We start from the raw sequence: 18,728 nt of genomic DNA on the forward strand, positions 1-18,728 counted from the left end.
TTTTTTTTCTTCATTAGCCAATTCAGCCACTAGATGGCGCCCAGTACCTGTCTGTAGAATTCAACTGGTCTTTTAAAGGGAAAATAAGTTTCAAACAGGGCTATTTTATACTATTTAACTGATTTTTTCCATGTTACTTGTAAATAACTGTTTTCCATGTCTATATGTAACCACACTGAAATAAGGCTTGGCAACGTACAGTGCTGAACTGAAGGATTTGCCTTTTTCTGAGCTATGGTGGAGCTTTACATTTCATAGTACTGTACAGTATATTGGATACAGTGCTCTGGGCCCCCGGTGGAATTTTTCTTGTGCAGCTTCATATTGAGTACGATTGTTGGTTTTATATGTGGGTTTTGGGTTAATGAATGCTCTATAAGCACCCAGCAGACTTATTTCTATATTTGTTTTCTTACAGCTTAAGAAACTTAATCGCGATGAGAAGCTGTATGAAGAACAAAAGGTTGGTATCATCACTGGTTCTCCAGGATTCTGTTATTAAAGAAAACCTGAGATAAATAATAAAAGAATTGGATACATATCTGGGGCTTCCTCCAGCCCCCTCCATCTCCTGCATCCTCTGTTCCCATAAACTTCGTGAGTCAGAGCTTATGTGCATGTGTGGCCCGGCCGTGCGCTCCCAGCCATGTTTCCGCCAACAGGAGTGTTTTCCGCACTGCGCCAACTGGCCCTGACCAACCAAAGTTAGCCGCAGCCATGACAGAGGATCCAGGAGGCAGAAGGTCGTCGAGGGAGCGATCAGGCCAAAGGGGGTTGGAGGAAGTCCCAGGTATGTATGAATTCTTTTATATTATTCATCTCAGGTACACTTTAAGGGGCAACTATCTTGAAAAAATTTAATAATTTAAAATATATGGTATACATATAAAATGTAGATTTCTCCTAGAGTAAAATGCAATATATTAGTCAATAATTCAGCACTTAAACAGTTCAATCTCCTAGGTAGATATTGCACCCGGTGTTCGAAACCCTTCAGTGACCAATCACTAATAGCAATAAAATTCAAGGCTTACTAGCTCATGCCAGCCTCCATCTCACATCTGTAGCCCACGGTCAGATCTCTCTTGGGGTCCCCCTCATCTCTCAACTAGTAGTAACCAGATCAGTTGTATGGATAGGATTTAATATGTATTGACACAAAGAGTGGTCTAAGTGTAAACTGTTTTATCTTTTAAAACTAATACTTCCAGTTAAAATTGCATATAAAATGTACGTAAAAACTCATATCCGGGTCCCTGTGCAATAGGGAACCCCAAAGTTAAGATGCTCTCTATATCATAAATCACAGCAAGAAAGAATCTCTTGATCCTCTGCAGATTCCATAATGCGAAACTAGTAAGGAAGGAGACGGGCGGTGCTATTGATTCTTCCCTGCTGGCATTTATGATATAGAGCTCAACTTAACTTTGGGGTTGGAGACATGCATGTTGTTGGGCTCAGATAGGTGAACTCTCACAGTGGACAAAGATAGACCAAGAGTGTTGCAGATGCCAGGAGTGGCACAGGCAGATTGACAGGAAGGTGGACTGGTGAATAAGCAAGGGGGTGGACTAATAAATAAACAAGGGAGGTTGGACTAGTGAATATGCAAGGGAGGGTAGACTGGTAAATAAGCAAGGGAAGGTGGACTGGTGAATAGGGAAGGGAGTGTGGACTTGTGAATAAGCAAGGGAGGGTGCACTGGTGAATAAGCAAGGGAGGGTGGACTGCTGCATATGCAAGGGAGGATGGACTGGTGAACAAGCAAGGGAGGGTGGACTGGTGAATAAGCAAGGGAGGGTGGACTGGTGAATAAGCAAGGGCTATAGAAGAGTCCTTGGATGGACAGTCACTCTCATGACACCAGGCCCTATAGGAGTTGCTCTCGCTTCTATGGAATTTCCTTTTGCTACTGCTGTAACAGTTTTAGTTAGTAAATAACTTACAGAATTATTGCTGTCTTCACATCACTATTACAGAAACAGGCAGATCAAATTTCCAGATGAGTAATTTTTTTTAAAGAAATGTGCAGTTAAATGGCAAAACAATTGTATCCTTTCCTTGGATCATATCAGTAAGGCTCTGCTTATGCAAACTTTTTATTATTTCATTTATTTAGTTTGGCTTTCCATTTTAAAGTTTGCCACCATTGCTCCTGTAGCTATGCCCTATAGTACATTGCTGCTCCAGTCTGGTGTGTTCAGATCATCCCATTTCCTGTGTTCTCCTGTGTTCCATAGGTTGCCTCCTCCTGGAGGGGAAGTCAGATATTCGCTGGGTGCAGTCGGATGAAAGACGTATGTGGGACAGAGGAGGACATGCTTTATGATCTGGATTACTTCTTAACTGATATCTCTGACACTTTGTTTACCACAGCCCACGGCCTGCCCCCCACGTATCAGTATTCAGATGTTGGTAGGTTCCTCTTCTCACTCATTTTTGCACACCTTTATATCTTCCATGTGAATGTTTACAGCAAGATCTCTTTTACTATGTATAATAAGGTGTGCAGAAAAGTACAAGGACTAGTTATGCACAGAAAATATTTTCTTATTAGTTTATTGTTTGATGTTTGCGTAAGGGAACTTAACAAGTATCCTTTGAGAGAAACAAGTTTTCTTTAGGACTAGATGTTAATTATCATCTACTGCTTACCTAACTCTAAAATTCTTATATGTGCAATGTAATGTTTGTTTTTGTTATTTTTTTTCAAAGAATGCTCCCCCCCCAAAAAAAAATTTAAATATTCTTAGCAAGTTATCTCCCCCGCATGCTTGTATTGTGCTGGAGAGCTAAACACATGAAATAGGACTCCACTGCCTAAACCAGGGGTGCCAATTAGGTAGATCACTTCATGGTAGATCCCGACACCAATACATTTTCCATTCTGTATATGCAGATGTGCTCCTAAAATTGTACATAGGTTGATCATTTTGACTTGCTTACTTTTTAAAGTAGCTCACAAGCCAAAAAGTGTGGGCACCTCTAGTCTAAATAATACAAGCCTACTTGGTTCTTGACATTGAGGGGAGTTTTTACAAGCCGGTTACAGAAATCCACCTTTTCACCCTTGCAGGTGACCCCTATTTCAAATCAAGGATATGGTCATATCTGGTGGCCAGGGGAAGATGGGAGTAATAGTGTCAGGAGGAACTTATGGTGGGATCTGGAGGCTCCATTCCTACCCTCATTTCCATGGTAGTGGGTATAAGATTACATCAGTACCTCTTACCCATTACTTCAAATAGTTAAATCTAAAAAACAACCACATAGATGCAACAACAAAAAATGTAATAACAATACATGTTACCCATTAAAAAGTTTACCTTATGTCTGTTGCCGTAATCCAATTCTTATGAGCTCTCCCACTCTTTGTGATCCTTCGGGATCATCAGTAAATTTTGAGTGAAGAACCCCTGATGCCTGTCATCGCCCTCACAAATTGCTCTCGCTCCATCTTTGAATCTCATGCTTCAGTGGCAATTTGAAAACTCGCCGGGGAGTTCCTTCCAGATTTCTTACCATACTCTAATCCCCAATTTGTCCTGGGCATCAGAGGTAAAAAAGAGACCCTTGTCCTTGACGCTGGACAATGGTTTTGTGCTATTTGCTGGAAGAATTTTCTCCCTGAGAATTAATTGCCCCAAAAATCAAGAACCATATTCTTTCCTGGTCCTTGCCAGCCTGCATGTGTTAAAAAGGCTTGGGGATCGAAGCATGTTATTTAGGTGCTCTGCACCAAGTGCCAAAGCTGGGCACAGCTGTAGCAGTAATGCTATAGTGCACAACCTGCAGGGTGTGTATGTACAGACCTGTTCAGCATTGCCCTGCTAGTCTAAATGCACCCTCGGGAGGGTCCTAGCTCTTTTTGATTTACATTAGGCGCTGAGAGCAGATTCATGCACCAATGAGTGGGAGGGTGGACCACTGAAACTAGGCAGTGGTGGCACAGTCCTTGCTCCAAGCATATTCAGAGGCATCTCTTGGAGGTTGCAGCAAGCAGTGGGAGGGATAAGACACTAGCAGGGCAGTGCTAAACCAGTCAGCACTAGGCCTGCAGTTGCATTCTTAATTTTTAGGTTTAGATGGGCTTTAACTATGTAAAAATCTCAGTTGGTATTCATGCTTCTTAATTCTGTTACAGATTATGTTGGGAACGCAGATATGATCCAGCCAGAACTGACCACATTACAGCCTAATCTGGATGATTTCATGGACATATCAGGTATGGGATTTAAGTGGACCTGAACTCAAAACTTCCTCTCTGCTCTAAAAGATAAGCAACAGCATAATAACCTTTAAAGAGAAATATTTCCTTGTTACAGCTGATACAAATCCTGCAATAAATCTGCAGTGTATGTACTTACTGCTTTCATGGAAGCAGACATGAGGTTAACATCCTGTGTTTACAAATTAGCTGCTTTGCTAAGGCAGTCAGCTGACACAGCTGAGAGATCAAATTACACTGTGATTAGTTATTAGATGAGGGGGAATCAGACCTGCTAAACTCTCTAAATACATACAGGGTGCATTTCTCTATGTTTTCCTCCTGTCCTGTGCAAGAGTTCAGGTACACTTTAAAGTTTTTTTTCTCTTTCTTTTTTATATTCGTAAAGCTTTGGGTGAAAGGAAACATATAAAGGGGACGCATGTACAATTATGTACTGGAGCTGTGCTGAGCCATGAAGTAATTGTGTCTATGAACTTTCCATCAGCTGTAAATAACGTGCCTATCCTGCCTCCATCATAAGGTCTGCTTCATACAGTCGGCTGAATTGCACGCTCGTCAGGCACGCTGGACTCAGTGTAGCAGCTGCCTCTCAACTGCTCGTGCTCAATTCTAGCAAGCAGTGTGTGGGAGCAGCTGACTGGCAGGGAATTCACCGCCTTTAGCTTCCCATGTGAAAGAGGCCTTATTCATTTAAAAATCATAAAAGATGCAGTGGCAGGCAGGTGCGTAACTACATTAAAGAGACTCTGAAGTCTCTTTTTTTTCCCTTCTTTTGTTTAACATTCCTCTTCAGCTTTAATGCCAGAGTGAAATCGCCGCATCCCTGCGGCAGAGGAGGGATTTATTACTTAGAAAACGACCTGCAAAGTTCTACAAATTTGCAGGTCGCAGATCATGCTGCCCTGACACGCTGGGCTTCTCTTCCTGGAGAGGCTGAGCTTTGAGCGAGCTGTAGCTCTGCCTCTCCACAATCAATCTTTGCAGATCTCTGCCTCCTCCCCGCCCCTCTCAATGAAAGAAGACTGGGAGGGGCGGAGAGAGGCGGCGATCCGCAGAGATTGACTGCAGAGGAGGCAGAGCTACAGCTGAAAGCTTTGCCTTATTGAGGAAGTGAAGCTCTGCGAGGGGATGCAGCGATTTCACTCTAGCATTAAAGCTGAAGAGGAATGTCAAACAAAAGAAGGGAAAACAAAAAACTTCAGAGTCTCTTTAAGCGAGGCCCCCCTGCAAAGACCTGTAGACCCTCCTACGGTGCCATCGTCCATACTGGAAGAGGTTTGAATAGAGGATTGGCATCTTCAGTTGATGTCCTTCAGGAGCAGGAGTCATCAGTGGAAGGAAGTAACATAAGTAGAGCATTGGGATCATTCACATAGGTTTTGGATGGGATCTGGGGGAATGACTATACAGCTGGGCTTTGTAGGAGGTCCAGAGCAATTGCACTACATAGAACTGTTAGCCAACAGCTGCAGTGTGACAATATTATATATATCATAATAAAATACTATATTAATACATAATAACATGCCATTGGGTCACTAAGAAGATGCAGCCAGCGGCATGAAGACAGGAACACATGTACTAACAGAGGAGCATGCCAGCAGGGACAGATGAGTCGCAACACTGCCATAAACTCTGAAGGAGACCAAAATAAAGTTTAGGGGAGACCTGGGAAGGCCTGGCAGCGCTTGGGGATCCTGAGACAAATTGCCCAGTTTGCCTCTATGGAAGCGCCAACACTGCCGAATCCCTCTCTGGACAGTTCATTTAATGACAAACGTCCTGTTATTGCAGCAATTGTAACCATTATAGGTGGTGTGAGGGAGGGGGGGGGGGTGCTTCATCATAGTCACTTCCAGGTGGAGCTGCGTGGGGACTGTTACAAACATCTTGGTTGTACTTCCTGTAGTACTTTGTTTTCTGGCTCCTGTGCGATCACCTCCCCTGTAGTGTCAATAAACATGGACTGTGGGAGAGTAGCCATGCCCATTATCATCCTCGTTTGTAGGCTGAGGACTGTGCCTTAGTGCCAGTGACCGAGTGGCATGGTGCCATCCACCATACTTGCAGCTATTCAAAAGGTTGTACAATGGGATCCATTATTTTCCTACAGTGACCTTACATTGACCACACTAGAAATAGTAGACTTTAGTAGCATTTTTTTTCATCTATGGAGTATGCAAACCTTTGAGTAACCACACTAGAGTCAGAGAAAAAGGATGTGATGAGCCTGTGGGTTTGCTATGTGGAAGCTTTTGAGGAGAGGAAATAAAAAATGACTCTACCCGCCCTTCCAGACACCCTCTGTAGCCCCGCCCTCCCATCTTCTGATTGACCTTCTCTGTTTCAAAGGAAAAGTACTAGGCAGGCTGATGCAAGAATCTCAGAGTTTACAATGGACTGCTTGAAACTGGCATATTGCAGCATTTTGGGAACTATTCCGTTTGTAGAGCTGCGTGATTGTATAGAAACCTAAAGTTAACTTAAAGTTGGAAACCAGAAATGGGGAATTAATGATTAAGAAAATGTGGATTTTTTTTTTCTAAAAGGGTGGAGGCAGCCATGAGGAGTGAATTCTTTCTAATTCTCTTTTGTTTCTTTTTTTGTGGTGCCAAAATTTATGCACCTGACTAATATTATTTAAACAATTATTGCGCACTTTCTGTAAATCCAATAAACTTCATTTCACTTCTCAAGTATCACTGTGTGTGTCTCCTATATGATATATTTAACTGACATTTTTTATCATAACAACCAATGATTCACACAAGAATATCATGACGATTAACAAGGTTGCCCAAACTTTCGCATCCCACTGTAATACTTGTCGCTCAAAGGAATCGGGACTCAATCCCCCAGATAACAGTGAGGTTGAGTGCTGTACAGACACCCAGGGCCAGCCTTAGGTTTCACAGCGCCCTGAGCGAAACCTGATTTTTGTGCCCCCCCCTTCATCCTCTTCTCACGTGCATATACACACACGCACGCATGTATACACACACACAGGCCCATATGCAATTCCCCTTTTCTCCTGAGATGTCTCCTAGAACAGTGGTTCCCAACCTTTTTGACGTTGTGACACATCATGCCAAATGCTCAGATCTCTGTGACACTTCACGTATGTATAATAGAAAAAATACTATTAATAACCACGAATGGATGGAAAGAGTGCATTATCCTGAATACACTTAAAAATGAAGGCTAGAACCTTTCTGGAATATTAATAAAAACAATCAGTGGGACAGTTAGCTGCCTTCCCCATTTAGAATGATGGCACAGCACTGACAATTTGCACCACGTGTGACAACCGCAGTTCCCCCCCCCCCCCCGACCCTAAAACGTCCTCAGACTCAGTATAGGTAGGTAGCCAGGTATAGGTGCCCCCAGTATAGTATCTCATGTGTAGGTGCCCTCAATATAGGTTGCCAAGCATAGGTGCCCCCAGTATAGGAAGTCAGTTGAAGGTCTTCATCCCCCCATAGGTAGCCAGGCGTAGGTACCTCCAGTAAAGGTAACCAGGTGTTGGAGCCCTCAGTAACGGTAGCCAGCTATAGGTGCCCTCAGTATAGGCAACCAGCTGTAGGCGCCCCCTTGGAAGCTGGCGCCCTGAGCGACCGCTCCGGTCGCTCATATCAAAGGCCGGCTATGCAGACACCTTGCTGTGCAACAGCAGACTGGTGCATTTATATCCACGGGGACAAGGGTTGTCATAAAAAAAGTTTTGTAACACATGCGCAATCCTAGATAAATAATCTTGAAACTGGTTTTACACTTAGGGAAAGTGTTGCACCACATTGCCAAAAACTAGATCCATATGACCCAGTGGCATAGAGGGCCAACAGCATATGCATAGCGCCACCCCCCTGCACACCACTCGCATGCCCTTCATGCCCGTCAAAGCTCCTCAGTGACTAGAGATGACCCGAACAGTTTGCGGGCGAGCAGTATTTTGCGAACATTGGCTATTCAGCTTTGCGGCGAGCAGTGAACATTTGGCATGTTCGATTCGCCCCCTACACATTATCATTAAGCTTAACTTTGACCCCTTACCTCATTCAGCAGACACATGGCAGCCAATCAGCTAGCACCCCCTCCTGGATCCCCCACCCCCCTATCAAAAAGCAGTAGCGGTGGCCATCTTGGATTCATTCTCTGCTGGCTGCTGACTGTTAGTGATAGCAGGGTCAGACTTGCTGCAGATAGGTAAGGAAAGCATTAGCTATGCCTGTGTTCTTGTTCCTCACTTGCTGTGAAAGCACCCCAAACCGCCCTTTTGATGGCTAGCACACTGGTCTCCAGTTTTTTGTGTGACACTCCACAGCCCATTGACACACAGAGCTGTGTGCACACTACTGCTGTTGCCTCATTAAGTTGCAGGCACAGAACCACTCCAGTTCATTATTATTTCACTGTATTCTTATAGTACTATTGCATCTCTCTGTGTGAGACACTCCACATCCCACTGACACCCAGAGCTGTGCATAATGAGATTTCTGCCCTTCAGGTATTAAAACCCGACTTTGTGTCAACTCCCTAATGTTTGGTGGGACTTTTGGCATGGATTCCCCTCTGGCATGCCACTGTCCAGGTGTTAGACCCCTTGCGTGCGCAGTATGGAACGGCCTGTCTTCGGGAGCACTTGGGCTCCCAAAGACTTCTGACGTCTCCTTTGGCAACAGAAAAGCTGTATTTTACCAATTTGGTTGAATACTGCTACCAAGAGAGCCAGCGCTGGAACGTGGGGACCGTGAGAGGAGTGGGAAGGCTCTATAGGACCTAGAGCCTTCCCTCTCCTTATGTAAGGATCTGGCTGATTTTTTTCCCTTCAGTTCCCATTGACTTTTTTCATTTTAATATGATTTTTATTTTGAATTTCATCTCACTTTTAACAGTAGGTATTTGTTTTTTATTCCATTTTTTTCACTATCTAGAAAAATAATACAATTTAAACTATATACACATTAGGTGTACATTTTTTCCCATAGTAAAATGCATTGTGAATTACTTTTTACTATGGTGCTGTCACTTACAGTTAGTAGTAAAAATTCAACAGGTTTCGGGCTAGCCCATCTCCTCATAGGGGATTCTCAGGCTTATATTTATGGGCTAGTCCATCTCCTCATAGCGGATTCTCAGGCTTTTCTTTATTTTCAAAAGCACTTACTGAACAGTAGTTGCTCAGTCCAGCTACGAGAATAATGTGTAGGCAGGCAGGCTGGAAGGCATCTTTGTAGAGATCCTTTCCAGGGAATGCTCTTGTAAAGAATATGTAGGTGTTTGCTTGTATTTTAATTTACAATTTTTCATGATAGCTTTCCTTTAACCACATTAAGACCAAAGCCGTCTGTGCCCTTTTAAGAGTGTGATTGTTGTGATTGGCTCAAAGCAATCAGGGGGTCAGAAACCAATGAGCATTGCTTCTGCCCGATATACAGAAGCTCTGCTGTGGCAGCAGAGGGAGCGGGTACAGCGACGCAGACAGCTGTGGGATTGGCAAATGCGAGGGGCCCGGGTGGCAATGGTGAGTGAAATCTACACCCTGGCAGCAATAACAGCAGACAAACAGGGCATAGATTTCAATCACTGGTTTCCAGAAAAGGTTCAACCTTTAGCATAAATAGGCAGTGGTCATAAAATAACTCCTTCTACCTATTCAGTTGTGTCTGGGTGGCCATTTGGTCACCTCCTTATTTAGGAGTCGCCTAAATAACCTTATATGTCCCCCCTCCCCATTCGATTTCTCCACCTCATTTGTGGGGCATTTGTAGGTAAGGAAAAGACACTTGTCCTCAACATTAAGACATAGGATCTCTGTAAGGGAGATATGCTTTGCTTTGCTTTGGAGATTATGCTGTGGGTGTTTTAAAGATCTATAGACACCTTGACAGCTAAGGAAAAATGTATTCTTAGGTTTTTAATATATCAGGGAAGCGTTCGAACCTGAGCCATTGTATGGAATATTTATTACTAGAATGTTTATCAAAACCTGTGTCACACACAGAGGCGTAGCTATGGGGGGGGGGGGGGGGAGACCTATTTCTCCGGGCGCAGTACTGTGAAGGTGCTCACAATGGCCGCTGCACCCCCATATGTGTGGGAGACGGCTCGCTAGCTCCCCGACATGCGCCTGCTTCTCTCCCTCCCTCTGCAGAAGAGTGAAGAAGTGATAACAGTAGCAGAAAAGGCGGGACACATCTAAACCGGGGGCACATTTTTCTATCTGAACGGGGAAAGAGGGCAAAATTTGCTATCCAAATGGAAGGAAGGAGGGCACATATTGCTATCTATAGGCGGGAAAGGGCCACATATGGTTATCTATAGGCGGAAAGGGGGCACATATGGCTATCTATAGGTGGGAAGGGGGCACATATGGCTATTTATAGGCGGAAAGGGGGCACATATGGCTATCTATAGGTGGGAAGGGGGCACATATGGCTATCTATAGGCAGGAAGCGGGCACATATGGCTATCTATAGGCGGGAAGGGGGCACATATGGCTATCTATAGGTGGGAAGGGGGCACATATGGCTATCTATAGGCGGAAAGGGGGCACATATGGCTATCTATAGGTGGGAAGGGGGCACATATGGCTATCTATAGGCAGGAAGCGGGCACATATGGCTATCTATAAGTGGGAAGGGGGCACATATGGCTATCTATAGGCGGGAAGGGGGCACATATGGCTATCTATAGGCGGGAAGGGGGCACATATGGCTATCTATAGGCGGGAAGGGGGCACATATGGCTATCTATAGGCGGGAAGGGGGCACATATGGCTATCTATAGGCAAGAAGGGGGCACATATGGCTATCTATAGGCGGGAAGGAGGCACATATGGCTATCTATAGGCGGGAAGGGGGCACATATGGCTATCTATAGGCGGGAAGGAGGCACATATGGCTATCTATAGGCGGGAAGGGGGCACATATGGCTATCTATAGGCAAGAAGGGGGCACATATGGCTATCTATAGGCAGGAAGGGGGCACATATGGCTATCTATAGGTGGGAAGGGGGCACATATGGCTATCCATAGGCAGGAAGCGGGCACATATGGCTATCTATAGGCGGGAAGGAGGCACATATGGCTATCTATAGGCGGGAAGGGGGCACATATGGCTATAGGCGGGAAACGGGCACATATGGCTATCTATAGGCATGAAGGGGGCACATATGGCTATCTATAGGCGGGAAGGGGGCACATATGGCTATCTATAGGCGGGAAGGGGGCACATATGGCTATCTATAGGCGGGAAGCGGCCACATATGGCTATCTATAGGCAGGAAGGGGGCACATATGGCTATCTATAGGCGGGAAGGGGGCACATATGGCTATCTATAGGCGGGAAGGGGGCACATATGGCTATCTATAGGCGGGAAGGGGGCACATATGGCTATCTATAGGCAGGAAGGGGGCACATATGTCTATTTATAGGCGGGAAGGGGGCACATATGGCTATCTATAGGCGGGAAGCGGGCACATATGGCTATCTATAGGCGGGAAGGGGGCACATATGGCTATCTATAGGCAGGAAGGGGGCACATATGTCTATCTATAGGCGGGAAGGGGGCACATATGGCTATCTATAGGCAGGAAACGGGCACATATGGCTATCTATAGGCAGGAAACGGGCACATATGGCTATCTATAGGCAGGAAGCGGGCACATATGGCTATCTGTAGGCGGGAAGGGGGCACATCTGGCTATCTAAACAGCATTTGGACATTTGACTCCAATCATGATCGCAACCACATTCTGATGTGTGGCTACTAGGCGTAGCCACACATCAGAATGTGGTTGTCCAGAGGTGGCGCAAAAGCTGTGTTTGTCCCCGGGGGCTCAAAAACCCTAGCTACGCCTCTGGTCAAGCAGATCTTAGGATTTAGGGCCATTTTCCCCTGCGAATCGCAATATGCAAACACATGCGATTCTGATTGTTCATACATTTTCAGCAGGCTATTATATGTTTGTATATTTAACATTCAGTGCAGTTGCATTCAGAATCACGCAAGGATAAATTTGTGTTTACATGAAAATTTAAATGCAGCAATGGAAATTGGATTGCATTCAATGGAAAAGGGCCCATATGTACACGTACATGTAAAACGGCTCCTGGAAAAAAGGTCGCAGGAGATTGCTAGTAGAACCCGCGCCTGCTATACAAATTATAGTACATAGTGGGAAGACTTGGCGCACGCTATTCGCTATTTTATCGGATGCCTCCCTGTGCCCAAATCTCCTCCCATTGCCGAATCGCGGCTTTTAGCATGGGAACCTATTGCGGCTCCTCCTTTTTGCCTTTTTCCCTATTTCACGTATATCCATTATCTCACTCCTTTTCCTCTCTTTATAAATAGTCTCCAGTGGTGATTTGTGCTGAGAGTATTTTGGAACAGTCTCATAATGTAGCATTGCAGTCTCCAGGTATAGAGATAGGCAGTGATTTGTCCAGGCACTGGCAGATTGAACGTTTGCAGAAATGAGGAACCACCTGCAGTTAGAGGGACTGGATGAGATGGGTGAATGTGTGACACTGACATTAGACCAGAGAGTGTAGAAGAAGGAGGAAGATAAAGAGAGCACCACACACACACATAGAGAATTAAGGGGAACGGTTTGCCTCACTGACAGATGGCAGGGCTGCACAACTGGCCCCTAGATCTCGCTGCTGTGGCCACAGGTAGGATTCCTAAAAGTGGAGAGAAAAAAATCTCACGGGAGAAATCATGTTGGAATTATGGGATTTATACATGATTTGCACTGTTTACTCTGATTAGAATGATTTATTAAATTAAATATTGCAGCAATGTATAAAATAATGTGTAGTCTGCATTTTATTTGTATTTAACCATTCTGGGCATGTTTTGGTAATAATCAGGTTTTATACTAAACCCTCAATTTGTAGTTTGTGTACGTTGCTATTGTTTGAGTGCTTTCTTCCAGCTTGTCTGTAATGAGTATAAAGATGTGTGTACGGCTTTGTTGTACTTATTCAGAGATCAGCCTGATAAATTTAGTTTGTGTAAATAGTTGTGGAGTCACATTCGCTGGATTCTTTTGTTGGAATTTCGAGGACTTGTTCATGTGACAGCCCAGTCCAAATCTATAGTTTGTTACAAAGTATCATAATGTATCATTCTTGCTGTGCCGTGAGGGGAAGAATTCACAGCCAGGCTAGTAGTGCCCATACATGGTACAATTTTTTCTTTTTTTTTTTTTCAATCAGAGAAATTTCGATCGATTATTCCGTTTGGTCGAATAGTTTTTAAAATTATTTTCTAGGTACCATACACGAACGTTCAAACAATCGAATATGGAAATAAAGTTAGTTTATCTAATAGTATTTATTTATACAACCTACCACACACTATGCAATTTCACAATCACCCAGATTTTTCCAAAATGTTTGATCAGATTTTTATTGAAAAAATATTTATTCATATTCATTTTTTCTCGATAAAAAAAAAAAGATTATTTTTCGATTTTCACTCTATTCGATCATTTTCATTAAATAAATGGGAAAATCAAACGTTTTTCAGATCATTTTTTATGAAAATGAAATGGTTTAGGTTAGATTGTCAATTTCTTGATGTACAGACCCTAGCAATTTATTCACAGTTTTCAATCTTTTTTTCATAATTCGGAAAAAATTAACATATATGTGGTTAGATTAGATGTGGTTATTGGGTAGATTTTTGAAATGCTACAATCAGTGAGAAGAATTGATTGCAATTCTTGAATTGAAAAGATATTTTAAAAAATTGTATGGTGTGTGGCCACCTTAATAAGGGACCGGGGAGAAATAAGAAAAAAAATCCTGAATCAGATTTGCAGTGACCATAGCCAAAGCAAAAATTCCTCTTCTCAAAGGACCAATGCCTTAAAATTTAGAATATATGTAAACTCATACATATAAGAAGTACATTTCTTCTTGAGGTAAATGAGCCATAGATTAATTTTCTCCTATGTTGTTGTCACTTACAGTAGGTAGTATAAATCTGATTACTGACATTGCCGACAGGTTTTGGGCTAGTCCATCTCTCCATAGGGGATTCTCAGCAAGGCCTTTATTCTTTATAAAGATTTATACAGAGATGCTGGCCAGCCTCCCTGCTCACTATACACTTTTTGGCAGTTGGACGAGGAACTGCCATTCACTAAGTGCTTTTGAAAATAAAGAAAACCCTGAGAACCCCCCATGGGGAGATGGGCTAGCCTAAAATCTGTCGGTTATGTCAGATTTCTACTACTTACTGTAAGTGACAGCAACATAGGAGAAAAGTAATTTATGGCTCATTTTACTCTGAAAGAAGCATACTTCTTATATGTGTATGTTTATATATATACAGGGAGTGCAGAATTATTAGGCAAGTTGTATTTTTAAGGAATAATTTTATTATTGAACAACAACCATGTTCTCAATGAACCCAAAAAATGTATTAATATCAAAGCTGAATATTTTTGAAAGTAGTTGTTAGTTTGTTTTTAGTTTAATCTATTTTAGGGGGATATCTGTGTGTGCAGGTGACTATTACTGTGCATAATTATTAGGCAACTTAACAAAAAACAAATATATACCCATTTCAATTATTTATTTTTACCAGTGAAACCAATATAACATCTCAACATTCACAAATATACATTTCTGACATTCAAAAACAAAACAAAAACAAATCAGTGACCAATATAGCCACCTTTCTTTGCAAGGACACTCAAAAGCCTGCCATCCATGGGTTCTGTCAGTGTTTTGATCTGTTCACCATCAACATTGCGTGCAGCAGCAACCACAGCCTCCCAGACACTGTTCAGAGAGGTGTACTGTTTTCCCTCCTTGTAAATCTCACATTTTATGATGGACCACAGGTTCTCAATGGGGTTCAGATCAGGTGAACAAGGAGGCCATGTCATTAGTTTTTCTTCTTTTATACCCTTTCTTGCCAGCCACGCTGTGGAGTACTTGGACGCGTGTGTTGGAGCATTGTCCTGCATGAAAATCATGTTTTTCTTGAAGGATGCAGACTTCTTCCTGTACCACAGCTTGAAGAAGGTGTCTTCCAGAAACTGGCAGTAGGACTGGGAGTTGAGCTTGACTCCATCCTCAACCCGAAAAGGCCCCACAAGCTCATCTTTGATGATACCAGCCCAAACCAGTACTCCACCTCCACCTTGCTGGCGTCTGAGTCGGACTGGAGCTCTCTGCCCTTTACCAATCCAGCCACGGGCTCATCCATCTGATCCGTCAAGACTCACTCTCATTTCATCAGTCCATAAAACCTTAGAAAAATCAGTCTTGAGATATTTCTTGGCCCAGTCTTGACGTTTCAGCTTGTGTGTCTTGTTCAGTGGTGGTCGTCTTTCAGCCTTTCTTACCTTGGCCATGTCTCTGAGTATTGCACACCTTGTGCTTTTGGGCACTCCAGGGATGTTGCAGCTCTGAAATATGGCCAAACTGGTGGCAAGTGGCATCTTGGCAGCTGCACGCTTGACTTTTCTCAGTTCATGGGCAGTTATTTTGTGCCTTGGTTTTTCCACACGCTTCTTGCGACCCTGTTGACTATTTTTAAATGAAATGCTTGATTGTTCGATGATCACGCTTCAGAAACAATTTTAAGAGTGCTGCATCCCTCTGCAAGATATCTCACTATTTTTGACTTTTATGAGCCTGTCAAGTCCTTCTTTTGACCCATTTTGCCAAAGGAAAGGAAGTTGCCTAATAATTATGCACACCTGATATAGGGTGTTGATGTCATTAGACCACACCCCTTCTCATTACAGAGATGCACATCACCCAATATGCTTAATTGGTAGTAGGCTTTGGAACCTATACAGCTTGGATTAAGACAACATGCATAAAGAGGATGATGTGGTCAAAATACTAATTTGCCTAATAATTCTGCACTCCCTGTATATATATATATATATATATATATATATATATATATATATATATATATATATATATATACAGTATATATATTAAATTTTATGATTTTTTGCAACAGTGGTCCTTTAAAGTAAAACACCAGGAAAAGTAAAACACAAGGATACATTATATAAAAGGATCTATATCAGTTATTGCTAGGAATCTTTATATACTGTCTTCCCTTGCTTATAATCTGCTTAGAAAGGTTGCTACAAACAGGAATTTTTGTGCTGTAAACTTTATCATGCAGTGAGTTAAAGGGAACCTAAACTGAGAAGGATATGGATTTTTCCTTTTAAAATAATACCAGTTGCCTGATTCTCCTGCTGATCCTTTGTCTCTAATGCTTTCAGCCACAGCCCCTGAACAAGCATGCAAATCAGGTGTTCTGACTGAAGTCAGACTGGATTGCTGCACGCTTGTTTCAGGTCTGATTCAGCTACTACTGCAGCAAAAGAGATCAGCAGGTGTGCCAGGCAACTAGTATTGTTTAAACGGAAACTTCCATATCCCTCTCAGTTTAGGTTCCCTTTAACCACTTGCCGACCGCACACTCATAACGTGCGTCGGCAAAGTGGCAGCTGCAGGACCAGCGACGCAGTACTGCGTCGCCAGCTGCAGCCTAATTAATCAGGAAGCAGCCGCTCGTACGAGCGGCTGCTTCCTGTCAAATCACGGCGGGGGGCTCCGTGAGTAGCCTGCGGGCCGCCGATGGCGGCTCGCAGGCTAGATGTAAACACAAGCGGAAATAATCCGCTTTGTTTACATTTGTACGGCGCTGCTGCGCAGCAGCGCCGTAAGGCAGATCGGCGATCCCCGGCCAATCAGCGGCCGGGGATCGCCGCCATGTGACAGGAGACAGCCTGTCACTGGCTGCACAGGACGGATAGCGTCCTGTGCAGCCCGGCTTACCAAAGGGGGCCAGGTAGGAGAGGGAGGGGGAGCATTTCGCCGCGGAGGGGGGCTTTGAGGTGCCCCCCCCGCCAGCCACTCGCAGGCAGCAGAGATCAGACCCCCCCAGCACATCATCCCCATAGGGGGGAAAAAAGGGGGGCAATCTGATCTTCCTGCCTGCACCCTGATCTGTGCTGGGGGCTGCAGAGCCCACCCAGCACAGATCAATCAAACCAGCGCTGGTCCTTAAGGGGGGGTAAAGGGTGGGTCCTCAAGTGGTTAAATAAGCATGATCATAAAAGATCATTTCAGGAAAAAAATCTTAAGATGTTATTCCTATTCAATGCTCAATCCAATGACACTTTACGGACTTACTCTATAATAAACAAGATCCAGTATCACTTCATAAAAGTCCAGGTTTACTCATTATCTGCAGCTATAGAATAGAGTAAAATGCAGCAGGAAAAGTGACACTGCTAGGCGGTGAGGGTCACGTCACAAAATTACAGTTATTCAGGTTCTTGCTTGTATCTTTTTATTTTATTTCATAGATTTAAAGTCACTTGGACTTTTCACAAGAGCTTATGGTGCCCATACATGGTACAATTTTTTTCATCCAATCTTCTCATTTGTATGTAGTATGAGGGTCACTTAAGTGAATATACTCAAAGCATAATTTAGGCAGTTCCCTTATATTACATAGAAATGGTAAGATTGGAAAAAAAATGTACCATGTATGGGCACCATGAGAGGGCTATAGGGCCATACTCACTAAAGCTTATATAGGACCATACAAAAAATGTTGTTGATTGTACATTTTAGGTTTAGGCTGCATTTCCACTTGTGCGGTGCGAATCGCTGCAGTAAAAATTGGCATGCGAGTCTATGCAAATTTTCATGCGAATTCGCATGAAAATTCGCATGGATGACGATGTAGGCGAATTTAACCATGGCAGTGCTAGTGGGCTTTTCCATTGTTTATATGCGAATTCGCATACCCAAACCTCATGCGAATTTCCTATTAAATACATTGTATGCGATTTTGCATAGCAGTATGCGAAATGCGAATTCTGATGGCTCTGCCATGCGAATTTTTTCTGCACAGAAAAACGCAAAGGAATCCTTTCAAGTGGAAACAGTCCCATTCACTTGTATTGCTATGCGAATTTGCATGCGGAAAAACGCATGCAAATTCGCGATCGTGGAAATGGACCCTTATAGTGATGAAATACACTTAATAAAAATTTTGAACCTTCAGTAATTGAATTTAAGTTTTGTGTTTACTTGAAATAATGATAGTATGACATTTACAGGCAAAACCCATCTCTTTAATTTTGAATAAAATTCAAATTAAACTATGATACATCTCAAAATAATACAATTAATAAAGAAAACACAACAAAGAAGAAAATACTGAGATGGTCCCTGTTTTATAGTTTGCATGCTCAAAAATGTTAATAACGTGTATTCCCCCTTTGGCATCAGTGATGGCTTGTAGTCTTTTGTAATGACTTAGAACTGGTTCACACAGACTTCTGCCTGGCTTCCAGTGGCATCCCGTTCAGTGGCGTCTCGGTGTTTCGGCAGCTTCTTATAGCGATCAGTGTTTTTCGGCCTGCAGGAGACACGAAGACGTGGCGGTAATCAACCCTGGATGCCGCATGTAGCGTCCAGGGTCACC

General features: G+C 43.3%; 1 protein-coding gene across 1 annotated transcript in view; it reads left to right on the forward strand.

Annotated features, from left to right (window-relative positions):
• Window positions 1–18,728, forward strand: part of LOC137546970 (carbohydrate-responsive element-binding protein-like) — a 155,233-nt gene that overhangs the window by 66,655 nt on the left and 69,850 nt on the right. Inside the window, exons 5-7 of the mRNA XM_068270065.1 lie at window positions 419–463; window positions 2,241–2,415; window positions 4,145–4,225. Of these exons, the coding sequence (XP_068126166.1) occupies window positions 419–463; window positions 2,241–2,415; window positions 4,145–4,225 (301 nt within the window). The remainder of the gene's footprint in view (window positions 1–418; window positions 464–2,240; window positions 2,416–4,144; window positions 4,226–18,728) is intronic.

The sequence above is a fragment of the Hyperolius riggenbachi genome, chromosome 2 (assembly GCF_040937935.1).
Source record: "Hyperolius riggenbachi isolate aHypRig1 chromosome 2, aHypRig1.pri, whole genome shotgun sequence".
Taxonomy (NCBI): domain Eukaryota; kingdom Metazoa; phylum Chordata; class Amphibia; order Anura; family Hyperoliidae; genus Hyperolius; species Hyperolius riggenbachi.